Genomic DNA, 20,537 nt, shown 5'->3' with positions numbered 1-20,537 from the left:
GTCCCAATATCGGAGAGTCGCAGAAATGTTTGAACGCTACCTTCCCTATAAGAGATGAGAGAATATAGGTTAAAGGAATCGTTTAACAATGTTAAATCTGAGATACACGGCACTACGTGTTATCAGAGTCTGTGATATGATGTAATATTGAAGCCCTAAACAAATTGCGCTTCAAAATGATCAAGAAGTGCCTCAAAAAAGTAAAAAATCTTTGAGTGACCAGTTTTACCATACTCGTTTTTCCCAATAGACTGTAGTGTTATGAAAACCGTTTGGCAAACGGTTTTCAAAATTTGTAATTTCAATCATAAGTATCTTGATAATCAGACAGGTGATGGGCTTGTAAAAGTCATGGGCTTCCTGACTGACCTAAAGCTTTATAGTTATCATTGCAGAATGAGCTAAATCCAGAATTTTGTTTCAGAATGTGAGACAAAGTTACCGGATCCCTTTAATAGTTTGCTCGCACTTGTGATAAAAAGTGCTCTAAAATGCAAATTCCTAACTACAATACGTGTAATTTTCTAGCGTCGTCGCTAAGCGACCTTGCCATGTAAGAAACATAATTTACCGAGGATGTTGTTATAATGCAATAATATTACACCACAAATTACCAAGTCTTGTTATTAGGGGAGGGGAAGGTAAGCTTCCCCCTCCCTCTAATTCTACGAATTGACATTTTGTATTGCGTTGGTGGGGCTTAAAATTCTGGCTTAGCCCATCTCAATTTTTTGTCGCTCATTACGCCATTGGCTTTATTGATCTTTACTTACAAGAGTAGCATTTTGTATAGCCCTTCCACTTGCACTCTTTCCATTTTGTTGTACATTCTGTTGTTGATATTTGTACATGTATATAGCCTCGTCAATATGCCTTTGTAACGAACATTTGAGGACCATGTATTTTTATGTTTTTCTTTTGAGTTGAATAAACTGAAATGAACACAGCTGAACCGTTAATATAAATGATGATTGTTAAAACTTGTGGGCAGTATAGTATTTACTCAACTCTACGGATGTTTATAATTATTTAATTGAATATATGAAACAAATAAATTAAACCAAATCAGATTAAAATAACGTACCAAATAAATTAAATGACAACAAATAATAATCAAATTTATGTAGGACTTAATACTAGTCATATGATGGTATAGAACGATCCTCTTTCTATAAAGTAAATAGTACTGTTGGAGTCATAGTTGGAATCATAATTAGGTCTTGGTATAAACAGCAGGGCATAGTTTCACGAAACCGTCCTAAGAACAAGTCTGCCAACATCCCATTGAAATGTGAGGTAATTATTCACCCGTTTCAATGGGTTGTTGGGGAACGTGCACTTGCGACCATCTTGTGATACGATGCTAAGTAACCCAAATAAACATTCGGAATTATGATAATAATATCAGTAATGTGAGTGGTAATAAAACTGCTCATAACTATTATATATACCTGCAAAAACAAAACACGGCGGGATAATACAAAGTGTTGCCATTAATAATCTAAACATTTCGGATAATATGCAAAAACATGACGTTATTGATAATTTCTACATGTAAATACTTTATATGGTACAAAACAGTAACTGTATCTTGATAACTCTCGGAGAAAATATAAAATTTGATTCTCATCGATTGCATATATTTTCAAAAGATTTTCCTAATGGTAAAAAAGAAAAATAAAGAATCTACTGAAGAAATTTTACATTACCATTAATGAAGTAGATTTACCGTAATAATAGACCCACACGTCCATAAACAGTGTATAATTTGCTAAGCTCATCAAATGAAGTATATATACATATATCATTAAAAACTTAATTGTATTCATACTTCTTGTAAATTTCGTTATATTTGTGTTTTCGTAACTCAAGAATACAAGGGAGATTGGATGAATTTCTGGGTTTCTGGCTTGCAAATCGTCGTGGAAATAGCTCAACATGTGCCTTCTCCTGTAGATGTCTGATCAGTGCGTTCTCCACACAGCCCTTCCTTAAAGACGTTGATGAGGTCCATTGGAAGGAAAACAAGAGCCAACTCACACCCAGAGCGCTGAATTTGATCACGTACCTATAATTAAATAAAAACATTTATGACTGTGATATTCATGGTATTGGTGATGATGATAATAATAAAGATACTAATATTAATGATGATGATGATTACGAAGGAGAGAAAAGGAAAAAAAAGTAAGGGGAAAAAATAGGAAGAATAATAAGAAGAAAATGAAAAAGGAAAAGAAGTAGAGAAAGAAGAAGATAAGATTAATATGAAGAAGAGTAAGAAGCTAAAGAAGGAGACTTGCATAGACAGAGAGCGAACAGTATTACTGGACCAAACCAACTCCCATCTCCCTTGACCTAGAGTTCTTTTCAGATTTCCACAAATTGGTCACTTTCATTCATGGAAAATCATGGTTTGCTGTACATCAAAATAGTGGACTAAATAGGCCTTATATGAATGTAAGTGAACAGCATGAGACTTAACTACATTAATCCAATTTTTTGCCACAAAATATACCATATATAACATTTAATCTTTAATGGGCTGTGAATAGTGAAAGATACTATTATACTATTGAATATACTAATAAAATAGTTAAGAACATCAATAACGTACGTCTGCTGGTGAGCTGTCGAAAGAAACTGGTGACTGGTTTATCTCAACTAAGCCCCAATTTACCAGCATTCCACCGTTCACGACACCATGCGTGTGTGGTCGAGAAGGGCTACCACTCTTCGCAACGAGTCCTTCGCTATGCATAGCTGTAACCTGAAGGAGAGTTTGATAAAAATGCATCTTTTTTGTTAAAATATCGAGAGCAATTAGCCAGCTTTATTTAATCCCAACCCCTCAGAAATTATACTTTTCAAAAATGCATATGTTATCCCGCTCGCTTAATGGAAACTTGCGTAAAAGAATTATCGGGTAACTTTTTTCCAACAGTACATCGTATATTGTTTGATGATCAAAGCCCGCAGTATAAATATTTTATTTTACTATTGAATTGATTATGGGTAAAAAGTTCATATTAGGATGCGAGTTACGTTCTTACGGCATTAAAATGATTCGAATGAAGAGACAAGTACCTCATTGCCTTGACTTTGGTTCCCGAATCCGAGACCCAGAGAATCGACGTCCCCATTGGTTGACAAGATCACGTGACACAGGATGCCATGCATCACCCTTTTGATATGGAGCTGTACCTGTATTACGAAATTGAATTTTAAGAAGGTAATATTATTTTCTGGTAATTGTATTACATGTTTTTGAAATATGCCGCGCAAATAATCTCCCTGTGCCACCCTGTATTTATCATGTACCAAAGGCTTCACGATTAATTAACTGTTTCCAGTGCAAGATTAATCTATATCAGTGTTAAATGGTTTGTGATAGAGCTAATCAAGAAAGGAGATGGGTGATTTTGCAAAGCTAAGGTGTTAGTTGCACAAAGCAATCCTTTCGTAAATTGGTACCTTATTATGCAAAATTGCACCTTTGGCAACGGAGCGACTGTACAGAGAGGCGAAGAAAGCAACCAAAGTGTTAATGAATTTCTAAAGTCAACATTACAGGCAGTTTCTATAGCGTTGTTAGCAGTGACGGATCCAGGGGCCCGGCCCCCTGGGAATAAACACATGTAAAAACACGTTAATTTTACCCTGGGGCTCAAGGGGGAGGGGTAGATTTTGTCAAATTTTCGAGGGCCAAAAAAAAATAAAATTATGCTCACTACCCCCCCCCCCCGGCCGGCTGTTTTGCCGCTTATTATTTTATTACGAATTGGGCCCCCTCTCCTGCCGCCGGCTGGATCCGCCCCTGGTTGTCAGTCACCTATTACAATGTGCGAAACTGCGAATATGGCAATGACATTTTACGGAATCCGTACATAATTATTCTGGGATACACAAAAAAGGCTATTGGCATTGCGCGTCCCGGGTATGATTTTTCAAAAGTCTTCACGATCGGGTGAAAAATTGAAGGGTTATATTGATTTCATGTTGACATAATCATTTAGTTAATTAAATTACACTTTTTTATGGGAATATGGTGACACCTGGCGCTCTTTAGTATCAAATTACAAACTATCAAAGGCATTTTTTTCCTTCCTAAAATCAAGATCGGCACGAAAACATGGTTTTGACACAATGTTGAATGAAATTGATGATATGAAAGAGCTGTTAGTTTATTGTATTATAGAGACACAGAACGTCATCGATGAGAAGGTCGGGATATTTAGGAATATAGTCGGACCTTACCTTATTTTCGTCTGTTGTTCTAAAGAGTGTGTAGCAGAAGTCTATAGAGGGAAGCGTTTGTCGATTTACTTTCACTATGACGTCATCGACGTGCAACAAGGAGTGCAATTTGGCATTCGGGAGTGCAGCGATGCTTTTTAGGTTAAAGAAGAAAAAGATAGCATTAAAATGAAAGTCATGAATTTGGAATGTTCGACACATTTTTTTTTATTTTGATTTTATTTCTGCATTTTTTCCATATATAATATTACTGAATAACAAAGAACGTATAAATGTAAGGTATAATACAACATAAACAAACAATAATTTCTTCATGTCAAAATGTTTTTTTACATAATATATGTACATATGATAACGAAACTTAATATTTCCATAACATATAATCATAAATTTAAAGTATTATCCGAACTTTTCTATTGTAAAAGTGCAGGAGACCGCAATCATAAGCAAAGCTTGACAAGGATGGCGGCCTGATAAAAAACAAAACAAAAACAAAAAACAAAAACAAAAAAACAAAAAACAAAATATTAAAGTAAACCTTAAAATGAAAGTGTTCAAATGATCTTTGTGTATGAGTTTGTGAGTGTGTTGTGCAAGTGTATATATATATATTGTGTGTGTGCGTGTATGTGTGTGTGTGTGTGTGCGTGCGTGTGTGTGTGTGTGTGCATGTGCACGCAAGCGTGCTTGTTTGTATGTGTTTGTAACGAATAGTGGAAGTGCACGTAGCTCTGTGTGGTATAGTGGATTGGAAACAAATATAGCCTTTACAATAAAGGAAACTTAGAATACCAAAAAGATAACAAAATTTGCAAAACTGGGTTGCAATGTGACCAAAATTTGTCAATTGCCTACTGCATGTTGAAATCAGTTATGTAGATACTTCGATATAAGAGGTTTTTTTGAGAGATGCTTTAAAAGAATAAAGAGATGAACAATGCCTTATTAAATTTGGTAAGGAGTTCCAAACATCTGGTCCATGATGTCTTACTGATTTTTGTGCTAAAAGTATTTTAGGATTTTCTAAGTGATAATTTGTTGAACAACGGGTGGGGCATGTGTGAATGTTAAAGTTTAAACTGTAAATATTGTGGAATAGGGATGGTAGTTGATTATGAGAATATTTATACATAAAAATGCATGTCTGAAAAATGTGAATATCTTGTATTTTTAATGTTTTTAAACGCTGAAATAAAGGTTCCGTGTGTGATATATAATGTGAGTTAGTGATCATGCGAATCGCTCTCCTTTGAAGCAAAAATAAGGAATTAATTCTTGTTAAACTACAATTACCCCATACAATATTACAATATATCACATGTGATAAAATTAGAGAATTGTACAATATAATCATAGATCTTTCAGAAAGAATTTTTTTTAACTTATACAGTATTCCAATATTCCTTGATATTGATGTATGTATATTACGTATATGCTCATTAAAATTTAGATGAGAGTCAATAGTGATTCCTAAAAATGTAACAGATTGTTTTTCAATGAGAGGCAAGCCATCAATCTCAATATTACAATTTCTTATATCGTGTACGTTGGTCTGTTTAAAATGAATGAAATTTGTTTTACTAAGATTTAATGAAAATTTATTAGATTTAAACCACCTAGAAATTTTCATTAATTCACAGTTTAACCGCGTTATAAGCGTATCAAAGTTTTTATGGGAATAAGAAATACTCGTATCATCAGCAAAGATGATAAAATCTAAAAGTGAAGAGGTTTCAATAATATCATTTATATAAATAATAAAAAGCAATGGACCCAATATAGATCCTTGCGGTACTCCACATTTAATTGTTAATTTTGTTGATTCATGATTTTGGAAAGATACATATTGTTGTCTGTCTTGTAAATAATTAGTAAACCATGAAAGAGCTTGACCTCTCACGCCATAGTATTGTAATTTATGAATTAATATTTTATGATCAATCGTATCAAAAGCTTTTGATAAGTCCATAAATACTCCAACAATATGTTCACTGTTCGCAAAAGCCTCAATTATTTTATCATACATATGCAAAATTGCGTAATCGGTAGAATGACCAATTCTAAATCCGAACTGGTTAGGAATCAATGAATTATTTTTTTGTAAGAAAGTGTTAAGTCTTTAATAAATTATTTTTTCGAGAAGTTTAGAGATATTGGTAATAATGAAATTGGCCTATAATTACTTATTACTGAGGAATCGTCCTTTTTATAAATAGGAATCACTTTAGCGATTTTAAGCAAATGTGGGCATACACCCGTTGAAATTTATAAATTAAATATATATGTCAGGGGGGTTACGATATTAAAGATTATTTGTTTCAATAAGTGAACACTTATACTATCATGGCCACTAGATTTTGTAGAATTAAGGTGTTGAACTACATTAATAATTTCATAATCATTGGTTGGAGTAAGAAATAATGAATTTTCACATGGGAAATTCAAGGACTTATTGTAGTCCATGTCACCTGAATCAATATTAGCTGCTAAATTAGGTCCTACATCTATATAATACTCATTAAAAGCTTTTGAAATTTTAATTGGATCTGTTATTTGTTGTTCATTAATTAAGAAACATTTATTACTTTCTGTATTTTTCTTGCCTAAGAGTTCCTTTACAGTTTTCCATAATAAATTATTGTTACTTTTATTACTTTCTATGTTGTTAGAATAATATAACTTCTTGGACAATCGTATAAGAGATGTAAGATGATTTCTATACGTTTTAAACTTCTTAAGCTTGTCGTTACATTGACTTGTAAGGGCTTCCTTACACAACTTATTACGGGCGACTATGGAACGCAAAATACCCTTAGTAATCCATGGTTGTTTGGCCTTTTTACCTTTTTTTATTTTGACAAGGGGTATATTCTTATGATAATAATGTAATACAATTTCTAGAGTCACGGAAGCTTTTCTCCGGCCAATTTTCCAACACTTATCGAATAGTCCATTTCGTAATTACACGTTACAAATCACCCTTAAGTATCCTCAGATCGTTTTATTTTGGAGAAGTCCCACTTAATGCATTTTAGAATAATCCTTGCCAATATCATTGCGGAAGAGCTTGTTTTCTTCACCAAAATACTTGTGAATAGATGAATGAGGATTAATTTTCATGAGCATGTTTCCAGTATTTGTGTTACATTTATTTGGTACAAATAACCTTTATTTTTCCCATGAGCAGACGCATTGAATGATCGTTCTGGGTTATTCCTAACTTCAGCCCTCGGGTAGTCATTGTACATCACTATACCCTAAACCCCGTCATGGCAAACTCAACCCCTAATTACCATAGAAATTTGACAAAAATGTCACATCTGTTTAAAGCTGTTGTTTTTTCTTCTAAATTGCGTGCTTTGATAAATATATTTTCACTAGTATCAATATGTATCTTAGGAGCTAAAGTGACTTTCCATTACGTCTTTCATTCGATTTATTTTAATTCTGTTTATGAGACGATATTATACAAAAATCATCGATTCTGACAAAAATTGAGATTTAAAACATTCATTTTATCAAATGTCACTATTAACGTATCGAAATTGTATTAGTGAAAGCTGCTCACCAAATGCAGTCAGCAACACACACCAACGTCATGGATTTACGTGATAGATCAGTTTTGTCTACTTCGACAGTGAAACCATCTTTTCGAAACAGCTCTCTCCGAAATCTCCTGTTTTCCAGAAATAAACGATAAAAAGTACAGCTTGTAAAGAATTGTAACCTATTTTATCATTTGACTATAGCTATAGCCAACAAATTACACGCAGCTTGATTTGCCATCCAGTTAGGATCGCATTTTGGGGGCTTTCATTTTGTGAATTGCGATTAAAGGGATTTTTTTTAAAGCAATTAGGTTACGAGTTAGTCTCTAAAGGCCCGGTCACACAGCCTTTCGCGTCTGTATCGCGGGTAAAATTTCGCGATTTTTTTTTGCCCGCGGTTGCCCGTGGTGGAAAATGTGCAAAATTGGCCTACCCGCGGTTTACCCGTGGTATGCCCGCGGAACAGACGCCGGCGACTGTTCCGCGTCCTTATCGCGGGTGAAGCGCGGCGGTACCGCGGCCTACCACGCTTACACGCGGTACACACGCTAATGCACGTGATAACAACGCGGTACAGACGCGGAACAAACGTGCTATGACCGTGCTCCACCCGCGATTACCCGCTGAAATTTCGCGTCCAATTCCGCGTGTAACCACGTCTTAACCGCGGCCGTAGCACGTCCTAGCACGTTCGTTCCGCGTCTGTACCGCGTCTTTACCGCGTGTGTACCACGTGTACCGCCCGCGATTACCCGCGGTCTAAATTTTTGGGCAGCCCAAAACTTTTTCGCGCGGCCAACCGCGTGTGAATTTCTTACCGCGTGTAACGACGGGTAAAGTACGGCTGTATCGCGTCTTTATCGCAACCTCAAAGCGTCCAACAGCGTCTGCTTCACGGGCAGAAATTTTTGGCCGTGATTCGGCCGCGATACGCCCGTGGAGGGCTGTGTGACCGGGCCTTTACTTGAATCATTATGTGACTAGCAGTGGCGTGGCTCAGGAGGAATTGGTTGTGTGCCCCTATCAAATTGGTAAGGAGCTCGAGAAAGCGTGAGAGGGTGTGTGACTCCGTTACACAACTGAACCTGGCCTACTGTGTTTAAAGGAACTAAATGAACAACATCGAATGGCAATGACATTGTTGTCATATAGATTTTCAGATTGTAAGAAAACGGATAAAGAGGAAGAAGAATGAGCAGAGGAAGAAGAATGAGCAGAGGAATGGTGGCATTTCAACTGATTTAAACCAGGAAACTGAATTAATTATATCAAATTAAGTAATCAATTAAGATTAATGGAGGGAATACTCACTGAATGTATGCATGGAGAGACTCGCAATTCGGAGCTTCGCTGTTCATTTTCCCTCGCATTTCTTTCTTGTTGTCATCATTTGATTTATACCCTCCTATCGGCTGATTGTCCCTCTGGAACTGTGTTTCCAGGCAAACTGTCTTCTCCCGCTGAATAGAGTCCATTTGATCTATGGGAGCTACGGGTGGTTGGGGGCACGTGTCTTCTTGCTAGATGTTTTCTTCACCAGTCCTTCCCGAACCTCAATCGTTGGGTTCTGGTAATCTCGCTTTGGCAGTTCTGGTGCAGCAGTGTCGTCATAGATCACTCCACTCTCGAGACCAAGATTGTTCACGTGGGACACGGAGGACTGATCATCGTTATGCTGCAGGGGCATGTAGAAGTTATCATCAGGCATGTCAGAGGGAGAGGGTGGGGGGAAGTATTCTTCCTTATCATCTCTGTTAATCGGTTCATACGCGGGTTCATTAACGTAATGATTGTCTTCAGCCTGATGGGACCCGGAGTGTCTGTAATGGGATTTCTTGGAATACAGCTTACCCTGGACGGAATCCTGGACGCGCAAATTCGGCTGACTGGCACTCGTCCTCGCAGATACGGAAAGAGATTTCAAGGGTGAAACTTCGTGATCATCGAAACCTTCAAACTCGTTATACTTAGCGCCGTCGGCGTAAATTTCACGATTATTCAGTTCGCGCTGGGACGAGCTTCGCATTCTGTCAGCTGAGTTGAGTGAGTGGAAGGCCGACTGTTGTGACTGAAGTGCCATGGCGCTAGCCTGCAGAAACGGCAGATAAACTTAGTGAACTCTTTATTTTGAATGTCTGAAGAAGCTGTAGTAAAAGCAATTGTCAGCTTACCATAACAGATATTTTTTCTCAATTTGAAATAGAACCACTTTCCAACTGGGCAGGCGAGTTTGTTTGATTCAAAATAATTGTGCAGATGATTAGACAACATGAGATCGATTCCTCATTTCTCGTCCACTTGTTATTAATAATTGTTGGCATAGAAGCGGAAGAAACTGTGGCAATGAAGGCAATGAAGTAACAAAAAAAAATAACATTAGAATGAAGGAAAAAAGTGATAGGTTATAGTACGTTTTCCACTTGATGACTTCCGTATATTAAAATGATTATTGACATGATTGAAATTTAATCTACGAAATTGTTTATTATTATTTAAAAAGAAAACAAATTTGTTTGATTAATCACCATTTCTTGGGATCTTCGCCTCTGATGTTCCAAAGCATGAGCACTTGAAGGAATGGATGATAAGGAGGCTCGATTCTGGAATTGACCAGCAGGACTTGTGTTGACTCTCCTCCAGTCGACTCCTGGGCGTGGTGCGGTGTCTGCTGTGTTGTGGACACTCCTCGGTAGTCGTTGATCACGGTTGCGAAGGACGTCGAAGGAATCAGACGAATCTGTACTGGTCGTCGATTCCGTTGACGGAGAGTAAATTGGTTCTTGCATGGCACTGCGTATGGCTTCTACCCACTTGTTACGTTGACGTCTGAATAAAAATTTACATGAGGTGAACAAGCCGGATATGTTCTTAAAGTAAGTAGGATATCAAAATTCGAATTCCTCGTTACAATGAACGAAACTCTTCCTAATGCTATGGTCACATCACCCAAAAGTAGACTGCTCGGCGGCCGAGCGGCGAGTTTTTAACCAATTCTGCCCGGCGGCTGCCCGGTCACCGAGCGGCGGCCGCCCAGGCACCGCTCGTTTTTAGGGCATCGCTCGGTCGCCGCTGAAGTTTTAGCGCGGAGTTAAAATTTGGGCGGCGCCTGCTCACTTTTCACTCGCCGCCCAAAATACGCTCGGTGCCTGGGCGGTCGCCGCCCGGGCACTGACCTAATGGCTGGGCGATGCCTAATTCCAGCAGCGACCGAGCAGGCTACTGATCGGTCGGTCGCTGGTCTGATTTGTGACCATAGCTTAAGTAAGACACATTAATTACGAAAAGCAAAGTGTAAAATGTGAAATTTGACACTGAATCTCATCATATCCATGATAACTCTACCATAGACCTTCGTTAAAGTGGAAAGGGGTAACCAGCCTAGCAGATCGTTCGGGGGCTCAGTAGTAATTATCACAATACTTATAAGTTCACAATACTTTGAAAATAAATTTATTCAACAATAAGAAAGAAAAAGGGCTCTCGAATATTTTTGAACTTGTGAGTAAAAAGCATCTTGAGCCTAAATCAGGAGTATTCCACCCAGTCTGGTCTTTCTTTCCTGTTTACAATACCGACAACAGTACTCCTAGAGTCTTATCACCAAATACAATTCATGTTTCTCTATTACTTAACATAACTTTTCGGGAAAAGAACATCTGAAAACCTCACTTGTTTTCAGCCTTCAGAAAAATTTTTCTCGCCGCACTGGATACAAAGGAACGATTCGTTGTTATGCGGTGATACGACCACTTTCTCTGGAAGATTCATTTCAATGGAGCATCCTTTCACCAAGAGTTTCTTAGTCGCCTTAGCTCCTCCAAGTTGCCTAGGGTATCCTAGAAGGTACGTCTGGGCAGCATATGACACAAGTCGCCAGTACAAGGGGTTCAGTTGGTAATCGGTGGACTGCAAAGAGGAAGGAAATACTCATTAAGCTATCTACTTCAGTAAAAAAAAATATATATACTGTATAGTTGAGTTTGTAATGTGCACATTTGCATCTGGTGGGATGCCTAAAGTGATATCACTTAATACGTCTAGTATTATTATTGACAGACCCAGGTGAGCAATAGCCGGAGCATAGTGTCACAAAATCGTGAGAAGAGGGTCGTGCAATAGAGCAGCGTTTTTCAACCGGGGTGCCCCGAAACCCTGGGGTGCCGCAGGACATCTCTATAGTTGCCACGAGATAAAAACAAATTAGACATCTATTGTTTGATCCATAATGAAATAAAAGTCAATCTCGTGAGAACAAAATACTAGAAATTGCTATGTATTTTCATAAAGAAAAATACATTTTAAACAGAGTTAAGTGTCATTTTGTCCTCGCTCGAGAAAGATTACAGGAAGTTATCGGATATCCTTACATTCGTGCAGCAAGGTGTTCGATTATATCATATATCTTTTAATCTCCAAATTGCATTTTACCACGCTCCGTCGCTACACTCGCTCAGAACATTTAAAAACCTGATGATTATAGACAACGAGATGCCCGAATATTGTTATATTCGTGCATCGAGCAAAGTTTATAGACGTGTACCTGAGTGATGAAAATGAATTTTGTGGAATGATTTTAAATGGTGACATGAAACTTTTTACTTCTCAAAAGGGTGCCATGACCAGGGGCGTACGCAGGGGGGGGGAGGGGGTGGTGTGTTTTGGGGTTAAACCCCCCCCCCCCCTTTGGTATTTTTATGTGTGTAAACCCCCCTAAAAAAAACTATAAACCCCCCCCCCCCCATTTGTTTTTTTTAATTAAAAAAAAAAAAAAAAAAAAAAAAACCTAAAAAAAGGGCCCCCCCCCCCTCCCAACGAAGACGAAGAAAGATGTCAAATTTTCAAATTTCGAGACCAAAACAAAAAAAGGGACCTTACCCCCCCCCCCCCCCACGAAGAAAAATGTCAAATTTTCAAATTTCGAGACCCAAAAAAAAAAGTGTCCGCTTACCCCCCCCCCCCCCCCCCCCCCCCCCCCCCCCCCCCCCCCCCCCCCCCCCACTGAGCGACTTTTCGGCCGGCGCGATTTTCAAATTTTCGGGAGCAAAATATTTTGAGCCCGATTTTAAACCCCCCCCCCCCCCCCCCCCCTTGAAAAAATCCTGCGTACGCCCCTGGCCATGACTATAAAAGGTTTGAAAAACAGTACCAAAGTGCTAACGTCATATTCGCTCGACGTCTAGGTTACTGGTTCCAAACTTCAGAGCCTCTAGCAACGGGCTGGAGCAGGGCAAAGTCAATACTACATCGCCATTGTTTAGCAAATATATGGTGGAACCAGCAACCTTGACAACGTAATTGGCCAGTATGACGTCACACTTCGGTACTCTATACATCTCAGACTTACCTTTAACATTTTAATGCCTTTTTGTTTTTCAAGGATTAAAAGAACACCCGTCTTCACCTCACTACCTTCTGTCGCCAGTATTGACGTGGATATATCTCTCATCTGCGCCATAGCGTCAGATCTTGACGCAGAGTCTACAAGGGAAGCAACATGTAGTATGTATTTATGTTCGGCACGATTCGGGGGTTACGTCGAGTTATGCCCGCTTTACACGATGCGTTATTTCGATTGCGCCATTACCATGATTACCTGCGCTAATCAAGATTATGGAGACATTTGGCCCATATTCACTTGTCCAGTAGTTTGACGCAATGTTCACATTGAAAATTTTGCATTTACTATGAGTATACGATATCCCTATCAAAATGGAGCGTCAAAGACTGCACAAGTCATTGGCGCAGTCCTAGGTCAACAAATAACGCATCGTTAGCAATGGTGTCAATCTTTGCTTTTGTGATAACCTTCTAAATGATCAAATCATTGAACCGATACGAAAGAAATATTTCATTATCGATGTATAAAATATACAAATTTCTTTTTTTTTCTTCCCTAATCACTAAACCGACTCGTATCACGTCATCTTCAGCAACCTTAATCGATAATATATTTACAAACTGTGTTCAAGACCATTTCTATTCTGGAATATTCTGTTCTGATTTCTCTGATCACATGCCAATTTGTAGCATTAACAAAGGCAATGCAGTCACTACAGGAAAGGTACACAATAAATTATTTAGACGTGTGATTACTGATGAAAGAATGAATAATTTCCAACGCGATCTTCTTCAAGTTGATTGGTCTAGTTTATATAGCTTGTTTGATGCAAATGTTTCTTATGACTATTTTAGTGATATTTTTTCCAACTTATATAATTTACATTTCCCTTTAGTTGAATTGAGTGTGAAGAAGAAATGCAGGAAACCATGGATTACTCCAAGTCTTCTGAAATCTATTAATCAGAAACATAAGCTTTATCATACATATATTAAGAACCAAAATGAGATTAATCGGAAAAGTTATGTTGACTATAAAAACTTGTTGACAAACCTTGTTCGTCAAAGTAAGAAGGATTATTATGATAATGTTTTTCGAACTACTCAGAATGATATTAGAAAGACTTGGTCTCATATTAATGGTTAGCTTGGGAGGGGGAAGAAGACGCCACTTCCAAATGATATGTATCATAATGATTTACTGTCAAAATCAGACTTACAAAAAGCAAAATATTTTAATGAATATTTCATTGATTTGCCCTCTAAAATAAACAAGGAAATTCCTCCTGTCCAAACATCATACAAACAATTTTTGTCAGTGCAGAATCACTCCTCGTCCTCGTACTTTAGACCAACGTCTGTTCATGAAATTTCTAACTTTGTTTTAACTCTAAAACCATCCAAGGCATGCGGTTCTGACGACATTTCCCCAAAAGTCATTAAAACTTGTATTCAATGCATTGTTGAACCCTTGTGTGATATTTTTAATAAGTCCTTGTTTCAGGGTATTGTCCCAAACAAATTGAAAATAGCTAAAGTAATCCCTGTATTCAAGAAGAATGATCGTAAGAACATTGAGAATTATAGACCAATTGCTTTGTTACCCATATTTTCAAAAATTCTAGAGAAAATAGTGTATAAAAGGTTGGATGACTTCCTTCGACTTCATGATATTCTGATCCCACAACAATTTGGCTTTCGAAAGAATTGCTCTACAAGTATGGGTGTCTTGAATTTGGTAAACACTATTATAAATGCAATTGATGCTGGGAAGTTTTGTCTTGGTGTGTTTTTGGATTTATCGAAAGCATTCGACACTATTGATCATGATATATTATTAAGCAAGCTTGAGCATTATGGCATTCGTGGGATAGCTTTGAAATGGTTTAAAAATTACTTACATAATCGATTACAGTATGTAGTGGTTGATGGAGTTAAATCACAATCTAGGAAGGTAAAATATGGCGTACCCCAAGGCTCAGTCCTGGGCCCCTTATTGTTCTTGATTTATATTAATGATATTATAAACTCATCTCAGTTGTTTACTTATTCACTTTTTGCTGATGATACTTGCTTGCTCTCTCACCACAAAGACATGCATAATCTGATTTTGTCTGCAAATAATGAAGTTCACAATATATTTAAGTGGTTTTGTTGCAACAAACTTTTGTTAAATGCTAGTAAGACTCAATATGTTGTTTTTAGATCAAGGGGCAAAAGAATCCCAGATAATATTGACCCCCTGACAATAGGTGGTCATCTGATCAACCGGAGTCAAAATGTAAGGTTTCTTGGAGTTACAGTTGATGATCATTTAACTTGGAAAGATCACCTCAGCAATGTTTGTACCAAGGTCTCGAGGAGTGTTGGTGTGATTTTTAAGTTACGCTTTTTTTTACCAGAGCAAACTTTAGTAACTCTTTATAATGCTATCATTATGCCTCACTTAACTTATTGTAATGTTGCATGGGGAAATACGTATAGGAGCCATATAAACAAGTTAATAGTCCTTCAGAAGAAAGCTATCAGGCTCATTACAAACTCAAATTACAGAAGTCCAAGTAATCCTTTATTTGTGCAACTTCAGATGTTGCCTCTTGATGAATTAGTCTCCATGAATTGTTTGATATTCATGTACAAATCTCAATCTGCTCAAAATAATTCATTTTTAAAAGATGCGTTTATTGTTAATTCGACTGTCCATTCGTACAACACACGTCAGAGAAATCTTATCCATCAGCCGTTTGCGAGAACACAAACTGCTTCGAACTCTTTTGTAATTAATTGTAGCAAAGAATGGAATAAGTTGCCACAAAACATCAGATCCAGTCCAACACTACCTATGTTTAAACATACATGTCGAGAATATCTTTTTGAGAGATTACAAAATATGTTAAAGTAAATCCAGGAAAGCCATGTGTGTATGTGTGTATGTGGGTGTGTCTGTGTGTGTGTGCGTGGGTGTGTATGTGTATGTGTGTTATCTTTTTTTCTGTTCCCATATTTACTCATTAGTTATCATTGTAAATATGTTTTTGTCATCGGTTATTCTAAATACTGTTATTTTGTTTTTGTTTATGTACCTTTTAAGGGGCCCCTTATCACAAGCTCTGCTTCTCCGGGGTCCCAAACCTATCATGTTTTTTATTTCTTTGTGTCAATTGATTGTAAAATGTTGTGTTTGATTGGTTTGAATAAACTTGAACTTGAACTTGAAAAGCGGCAATGGGGCCATTAGGTTTTTTTTAATTATAGTTCCGATATGTCGTGATTTTGAACAGAGATTGGTTCTAAATAAAATATTCATGCCCAGCACATACTGCACGATCCTCCTGCAATATTGGCAATTACACTAGATATGGAAATCGACACAAACATCATATCCCCGAATAAGATACTGAATGATGATAAGGACACTAATAACTGGAATTGCAGTGCATTTTAGCCTTCTAGTCAGAAGTATAACCCAATCGGCTTCAAATCGTAGATACTCGTAAAAATGGTCTGGTGTCACTTCAATTCTGAGCCGATTTAGAATTTACTTCTCCAAAAAAGCTTGAAATCCCTTGAAATTTAGATCGTATTATAATAAGTATATTCTCCTTTACAGTAGAGAACTACTCTCCGAATAGGAGCTAGTCGTATGTGTTTCAGTCAGTAGAGCGTCCGCCTCACAACTGGGAGGTCGTGGGTTCGAACCCCGGCCGCGTCATACCAAAAGACGTTTAAACCTTAGGGCGTTCAACAATAAGGGATAGAGCAATGTCGATCTGGCGCTGCTCAGTGGCTGCCGGGCTCACGATCAATTGGGCAAAACAATTTTCCATTTAACTTAATAAAATTTGGAGTCGACTTTAAAAGATAATTATTATTATTATTATTATTATTATTATTATTATGAAGTTACTTCATTCTTGAGTTGCAAACCGAGTTTTAAAAAATGGCATCCACTCTTAAAAGGGTAAATACTTATTACTAAATATTCGTACTACTCCTTCTATAGTAGTAGAAATAATGATTATCACTTATGTGCAGTATTAAGATTGCAGATGCATAATACCGTGAGTTTTATTCAAATACAAGAAATTAGTTTACTAATAGTTTGCTTCAAATCTCTCTCAATTCTTTCCTTGATATTACTATAATATTGGATGGCTTTGAGTGTGATACAAGAATATATTGCTCGAGGTATGACAATATTGGACGAGTCAAAGACGAGTCTAATATTGTCTAAGCGAGAGCAATATATTCTTGTATCATATGAAAACAAAGCCATACATTATTATTATTAATATCTAATTCTGACTAGCGAAATAACAAAATTTGACTTACCTCGGTAAATATGGCTTTGTTTTCGTATGATATCGATATAATATCGATTTCAATAGTAGTACAGTAGTACGGTACTGTATTCAGAGGTAGTACTGTATTTTTTATTTTTTTATTTTAAAACAACATTTTGACAGACTATAATATTTCATGTTCAAGCATTTATTAATTTTTGTTTAATTCAACAGATAAAGCGTTTTTGAAAGAAGCAAAAAATGAACATGAAATGACTAAGTATTTTATCATTATTATTATTACTATTATTGTTTTAAACGAATCAGGAAATGTATGAAAGAGTTGTTTTGTTCAGCAATTGATGTTAGTTAAGAATTATACTTTTGAATTGTTTTTTTTTTATTATTCTGAATGTGATGTCAAGTCAGTAAGATGTAAATTGCATGATTTCGATTATATGTACTGCCTCTGGTATTGAGAAAATAAACACCTTATAAATATATTTGTTTGTAATAAAACAAGTAAAAATAGTTGAAGTTTCCGGATGACTGAGCAATACGTAAACAATATTGGTCAGTCATTCGGGTACTGCGCTAAAGTTATTGTATACGCTGATTTATTGTACCACTTGGAAGCCTAGTATATAGATAATAATTTCATATACCTCCCCATTATTAAATTCCCATTTTAATCGGTTTCTGATATGAAAGCAATTAAGCTTCTGTTTACAAGTAAAAACGGAAGGTTCGTATTTCCTGTCAGGAAGAGCCAAAGGCTCTCTTTCGGGTTTTTTTCCTTTTTTGTTCTCTCTTTTGTATGTGTAAGTTGATGTGTAGGTTGTGGAGGTGTGTACGTGTATGCGTGTGTGTGCCCTGTGTGTGAGGGTGTAAATGTAAGCTGAATGGGCTATCCAGCCATTCACTATATTATTGATTTTTTTTTTACTATGTACATGCATTTTCTTTGTATTGTTTTTAATATTGTGATGGAAAATGAATACCAATACCAATACCAATACCAATACCAATGTTTATGCGTGTGGTAATATTTATACAACCTATATGTGTCAGTTTGAACCGTAATTTGTATTAGAAGATTAGTTTTCTATAAAATTATCATTCCGTACTTATACATCCGGGTTGCTTTGTGACTCATGACCGTAATTACTCCACAGTTTAGCCCGATGCTCAGTCCAAAATCCTTGAAGTCCAGTTCGCAAAATAAATCTATCAATTGATTGATTGATTTCAAACTTGGATTTAAAACTTTAAAAACCTCATTATGTCAATGTTCGACATGTCAATGATTATGTCAACGTTTTTTTCAACTCACTTTTATAATTATGAAGCTATTGCATATATCAATACATCAATATATTACTTTTGTAAACTAAAGAACCCAAGATAGCCTACACAAGTTATGGCCTACCTACTGTGACTCGACCGATACTAGTCACAATTGTTACATACAATTCATAAAAAATCGTCTTGTTTTCTAAGGGCAGAGGAGTAAAAATCTACTCTTTTAAGTGTGATATTAGAGATCGCTTCATTTTGGATTCATTTTAATTCATTCCAAAGTAGTGGTTTAGATTACTCTTTTTAGATTGGATGCCATTAATTTTAGCGTGGATTTCTACTCCAGAACGAAGTGCTCTAAATAAATCCATGCTGTTCTACCTGAGGGCCCTGCCATTATTTTTTACCCCAGCAATTGCCAGGTCCTCTTGTCATTTAAGCCTCTGCTGGTAATTTGTGGAGTTTCACTTCTGTGTATTTAAAGATTAACAGTACCTTCTGGCATGCCTTTTTAAGTCAATATTTTTACTTTTTTGTTAAATATCTTTTTCTCAATTTTTCTGCTCCTTAAATGTTATATTTGATAAAATTTAAAGATGAGAAACAGTAATGATGTATGATCGATATTTTTGTTTTAGCTTCATTTTTTGTTAAACAACTGAATGAATATATTATAATTATATATCAATTACCAGTAATATTTAAAAATGTATGTATAAATGTTTATCAAATCAACCGATATCCTAAGCTCTCGCTGGAAAGCGCTGAACATACAACTTTACTTCTTTAATTAACTCTACAATCCTTTTCATGTACAGCCAGCCCATCATGTTAAACAAAAAATCACATTACAAACCTGTTTTATGATTTGTATGTATAGGCCTATATCATGTGGTAAAAATCATACAAATCTGCTATCTGCCTTTATAAGTAGTGAACGTGGTAAAATTGTAACTCTCTCATTATCATGTTTAAGTCACTACTTTGTCTAAAGACTTTAAACAACTTGCTACAAACAAGAAATAGGGGTGCAATTTGGTGCAAATTTGCGTCCACCTTGGCAGAGGGTACTGCTATTGTACAGATATCTGGATGAATAAGTGCAAACTTACCGTAATGAATATTGGTCTGAATGGTATCTCTTCAAATCCTTTTTGGAAACAAAACTAGTTTCGATCGACGAGGTGTTAGATTTAACAAACTAGTTCGTAAACCACCAACTGTATACACTAAGAGATCGCGCAATGCCAGGGCACAGCTGTAAATTGTAGACGTTCAGAAATGGCAGCAAGAGAACCATAATAGTCATACGTGAAATTTCCCTTTAGATTGAGGTGTTACTAATTACGGCATCATATGTCATTGCGGTCCAACGTGGGCGGACAAAAACAAATTTGGGAATTATTTTTTTGTTTATTTTTCGTTTATTTTCTTAATAGAAAGAGCAACCTTTGATCAGCCTGTCAAGTAAGACTCTTATCCTACCTAATGGCAATGCATATAGAATTAATGTTATCTGTGATTTTATCGTGCAAATATTTATTTGGCATGATAAGTACAAATCCGCACCGGGGAGTAGAGAGTGCATGGGGTATGGGAGAGAGAGAGGTAGAAAATGTAAGGCAAAATGTTGAAGTTTTTCGGTGACCAAAAAGGTTCTGTCTATGGATTAATTAATTGTTGTGTTTTTTAAATGAGTTGAGGAGCGCAAAAGGAAAACAAAATACATGAAATGATAATGTAGAAACTGCGCATACAGACCTTTCAGCCTGTCATGTGTGTGTGTGTGTGTGTGTTCTCTCTCTCTCTCTCT

General features: G+C 36.6%; 2 protein-coding genes across 2 annotated transcripts; both read right to left on the bottom strand.

The window, feature by feature from the left end:
* Nucleotides 1-329: 329 nt before the first annotated feature.
* On the bottom strand, nt 330-10,402 carry LOC105442983. Its single transcript, XM_030998224.1, has 7 exons — nt 10,331-10,402; nt 9,117-9,894; nt 7,826-7,933; nt 4,258-4,390; nt 3,088-3,204; nt 2,618-2,770; nt 330-2,068 (listed from the first exon to the last, which is right to left on the bottom strand). Exons 2-7 carry the CDS (start codon nt 9,278-9,280, stop codon nt 1,934-1,936), a joined length of 810 nt encoding a protein of 269 aa, XP_030854084.1. The 5' UTR covers nt 9,281-9,894; nt 10,331-10,402; the 3' UTR covers nt 330-1,933.
* Nucleotides 10,327-20,030, bottom strand: LOC105437717. The gene is made up of 4 exons (XM_030997946.1): nt 19,837-20,030; nt 13,150-13,283; nt 11,486-11,711; nt 10,327-10,547 (listed from the first exon to the last, which is right to left on the bottom strand). The coding sequence occupies exons 2-4, from the start codon at nt 13,258-13,260 to the stop codon at nt 10,327-10,329; spliced, it is 558 nt and encodes a 185-aa protein (XP_030853806.1). The 5' UTR covers nt 13,261-13,283; nt 19,837-20,030.
* Between the last annotated feature and the right edge of the window lie 507 nt (nt 20,031-20,537).

The sequence above is a fragment of the Strongylocentrotus purpuratus genome, unplaced genomic scaffold (genome assembly GCF_000002235.5).
Source record: "Strongylocentrotus purpuratus isolate Spur 01 unplaced genomic scaffold, Spur_5.0 spur5_scaffold_4, whole genome shotgun sequence".
Taxonomy (NCBI): Eukaryota; Metazoa; Echinodermata; class Echinoidea; order Camarodonta; family Strongylocentrotidae; genus Strongylocentrotus; species Strongylocentrotus purpuratus.
Note: the sequence above shows the minus strand (reverse complement) of the source record. Positions and strands in the feature narration are given on the sequence as shown.

Coding starts and splice junctions, on each gene's coding strand:
- LOC105442983 (XM_030998224.1), bottom strand. CDS start 9,280: ATGGACTCTATTCAGCGGGAGAAGACAGTTTGCCTGGAAACACAGTTC. Junction 2,771..3,087: donor ACCAAAGTCAAGGCAATGAG/GTACTTGTCTCT, acceptor ACTCTCCTTCAG/GTTACAGCTATGCATAGCGA. Junction 2,069..2,617: donor TCGACAGCTCACCAGCAGAC/GTACGTTATTGA, acceptor ATTTAATTATAG/GTACGTGATCAAATTCAGCG.
- LOC105437717 (XM_030997946.1), bottom strand. CDS start 13,260: ATGGCGCAGATGAGAGATATATCCACGTCAATACTGGCGACAGAAGGT. Junction 11,712..13,149: donor AAGGCATTAAAATGTTAAAG/GTAAGTCTGAGA, acceptor TCCTCTTTGCAG/TCCACCGATTACCAACTGAA. Junction 10,548..11,485: donor CGAGAAAAATTTTTCTGAAG/GCTGAAAACAAG, acceptor ATCGACGACCAG/TACAGATTCGTCTGATTCCT.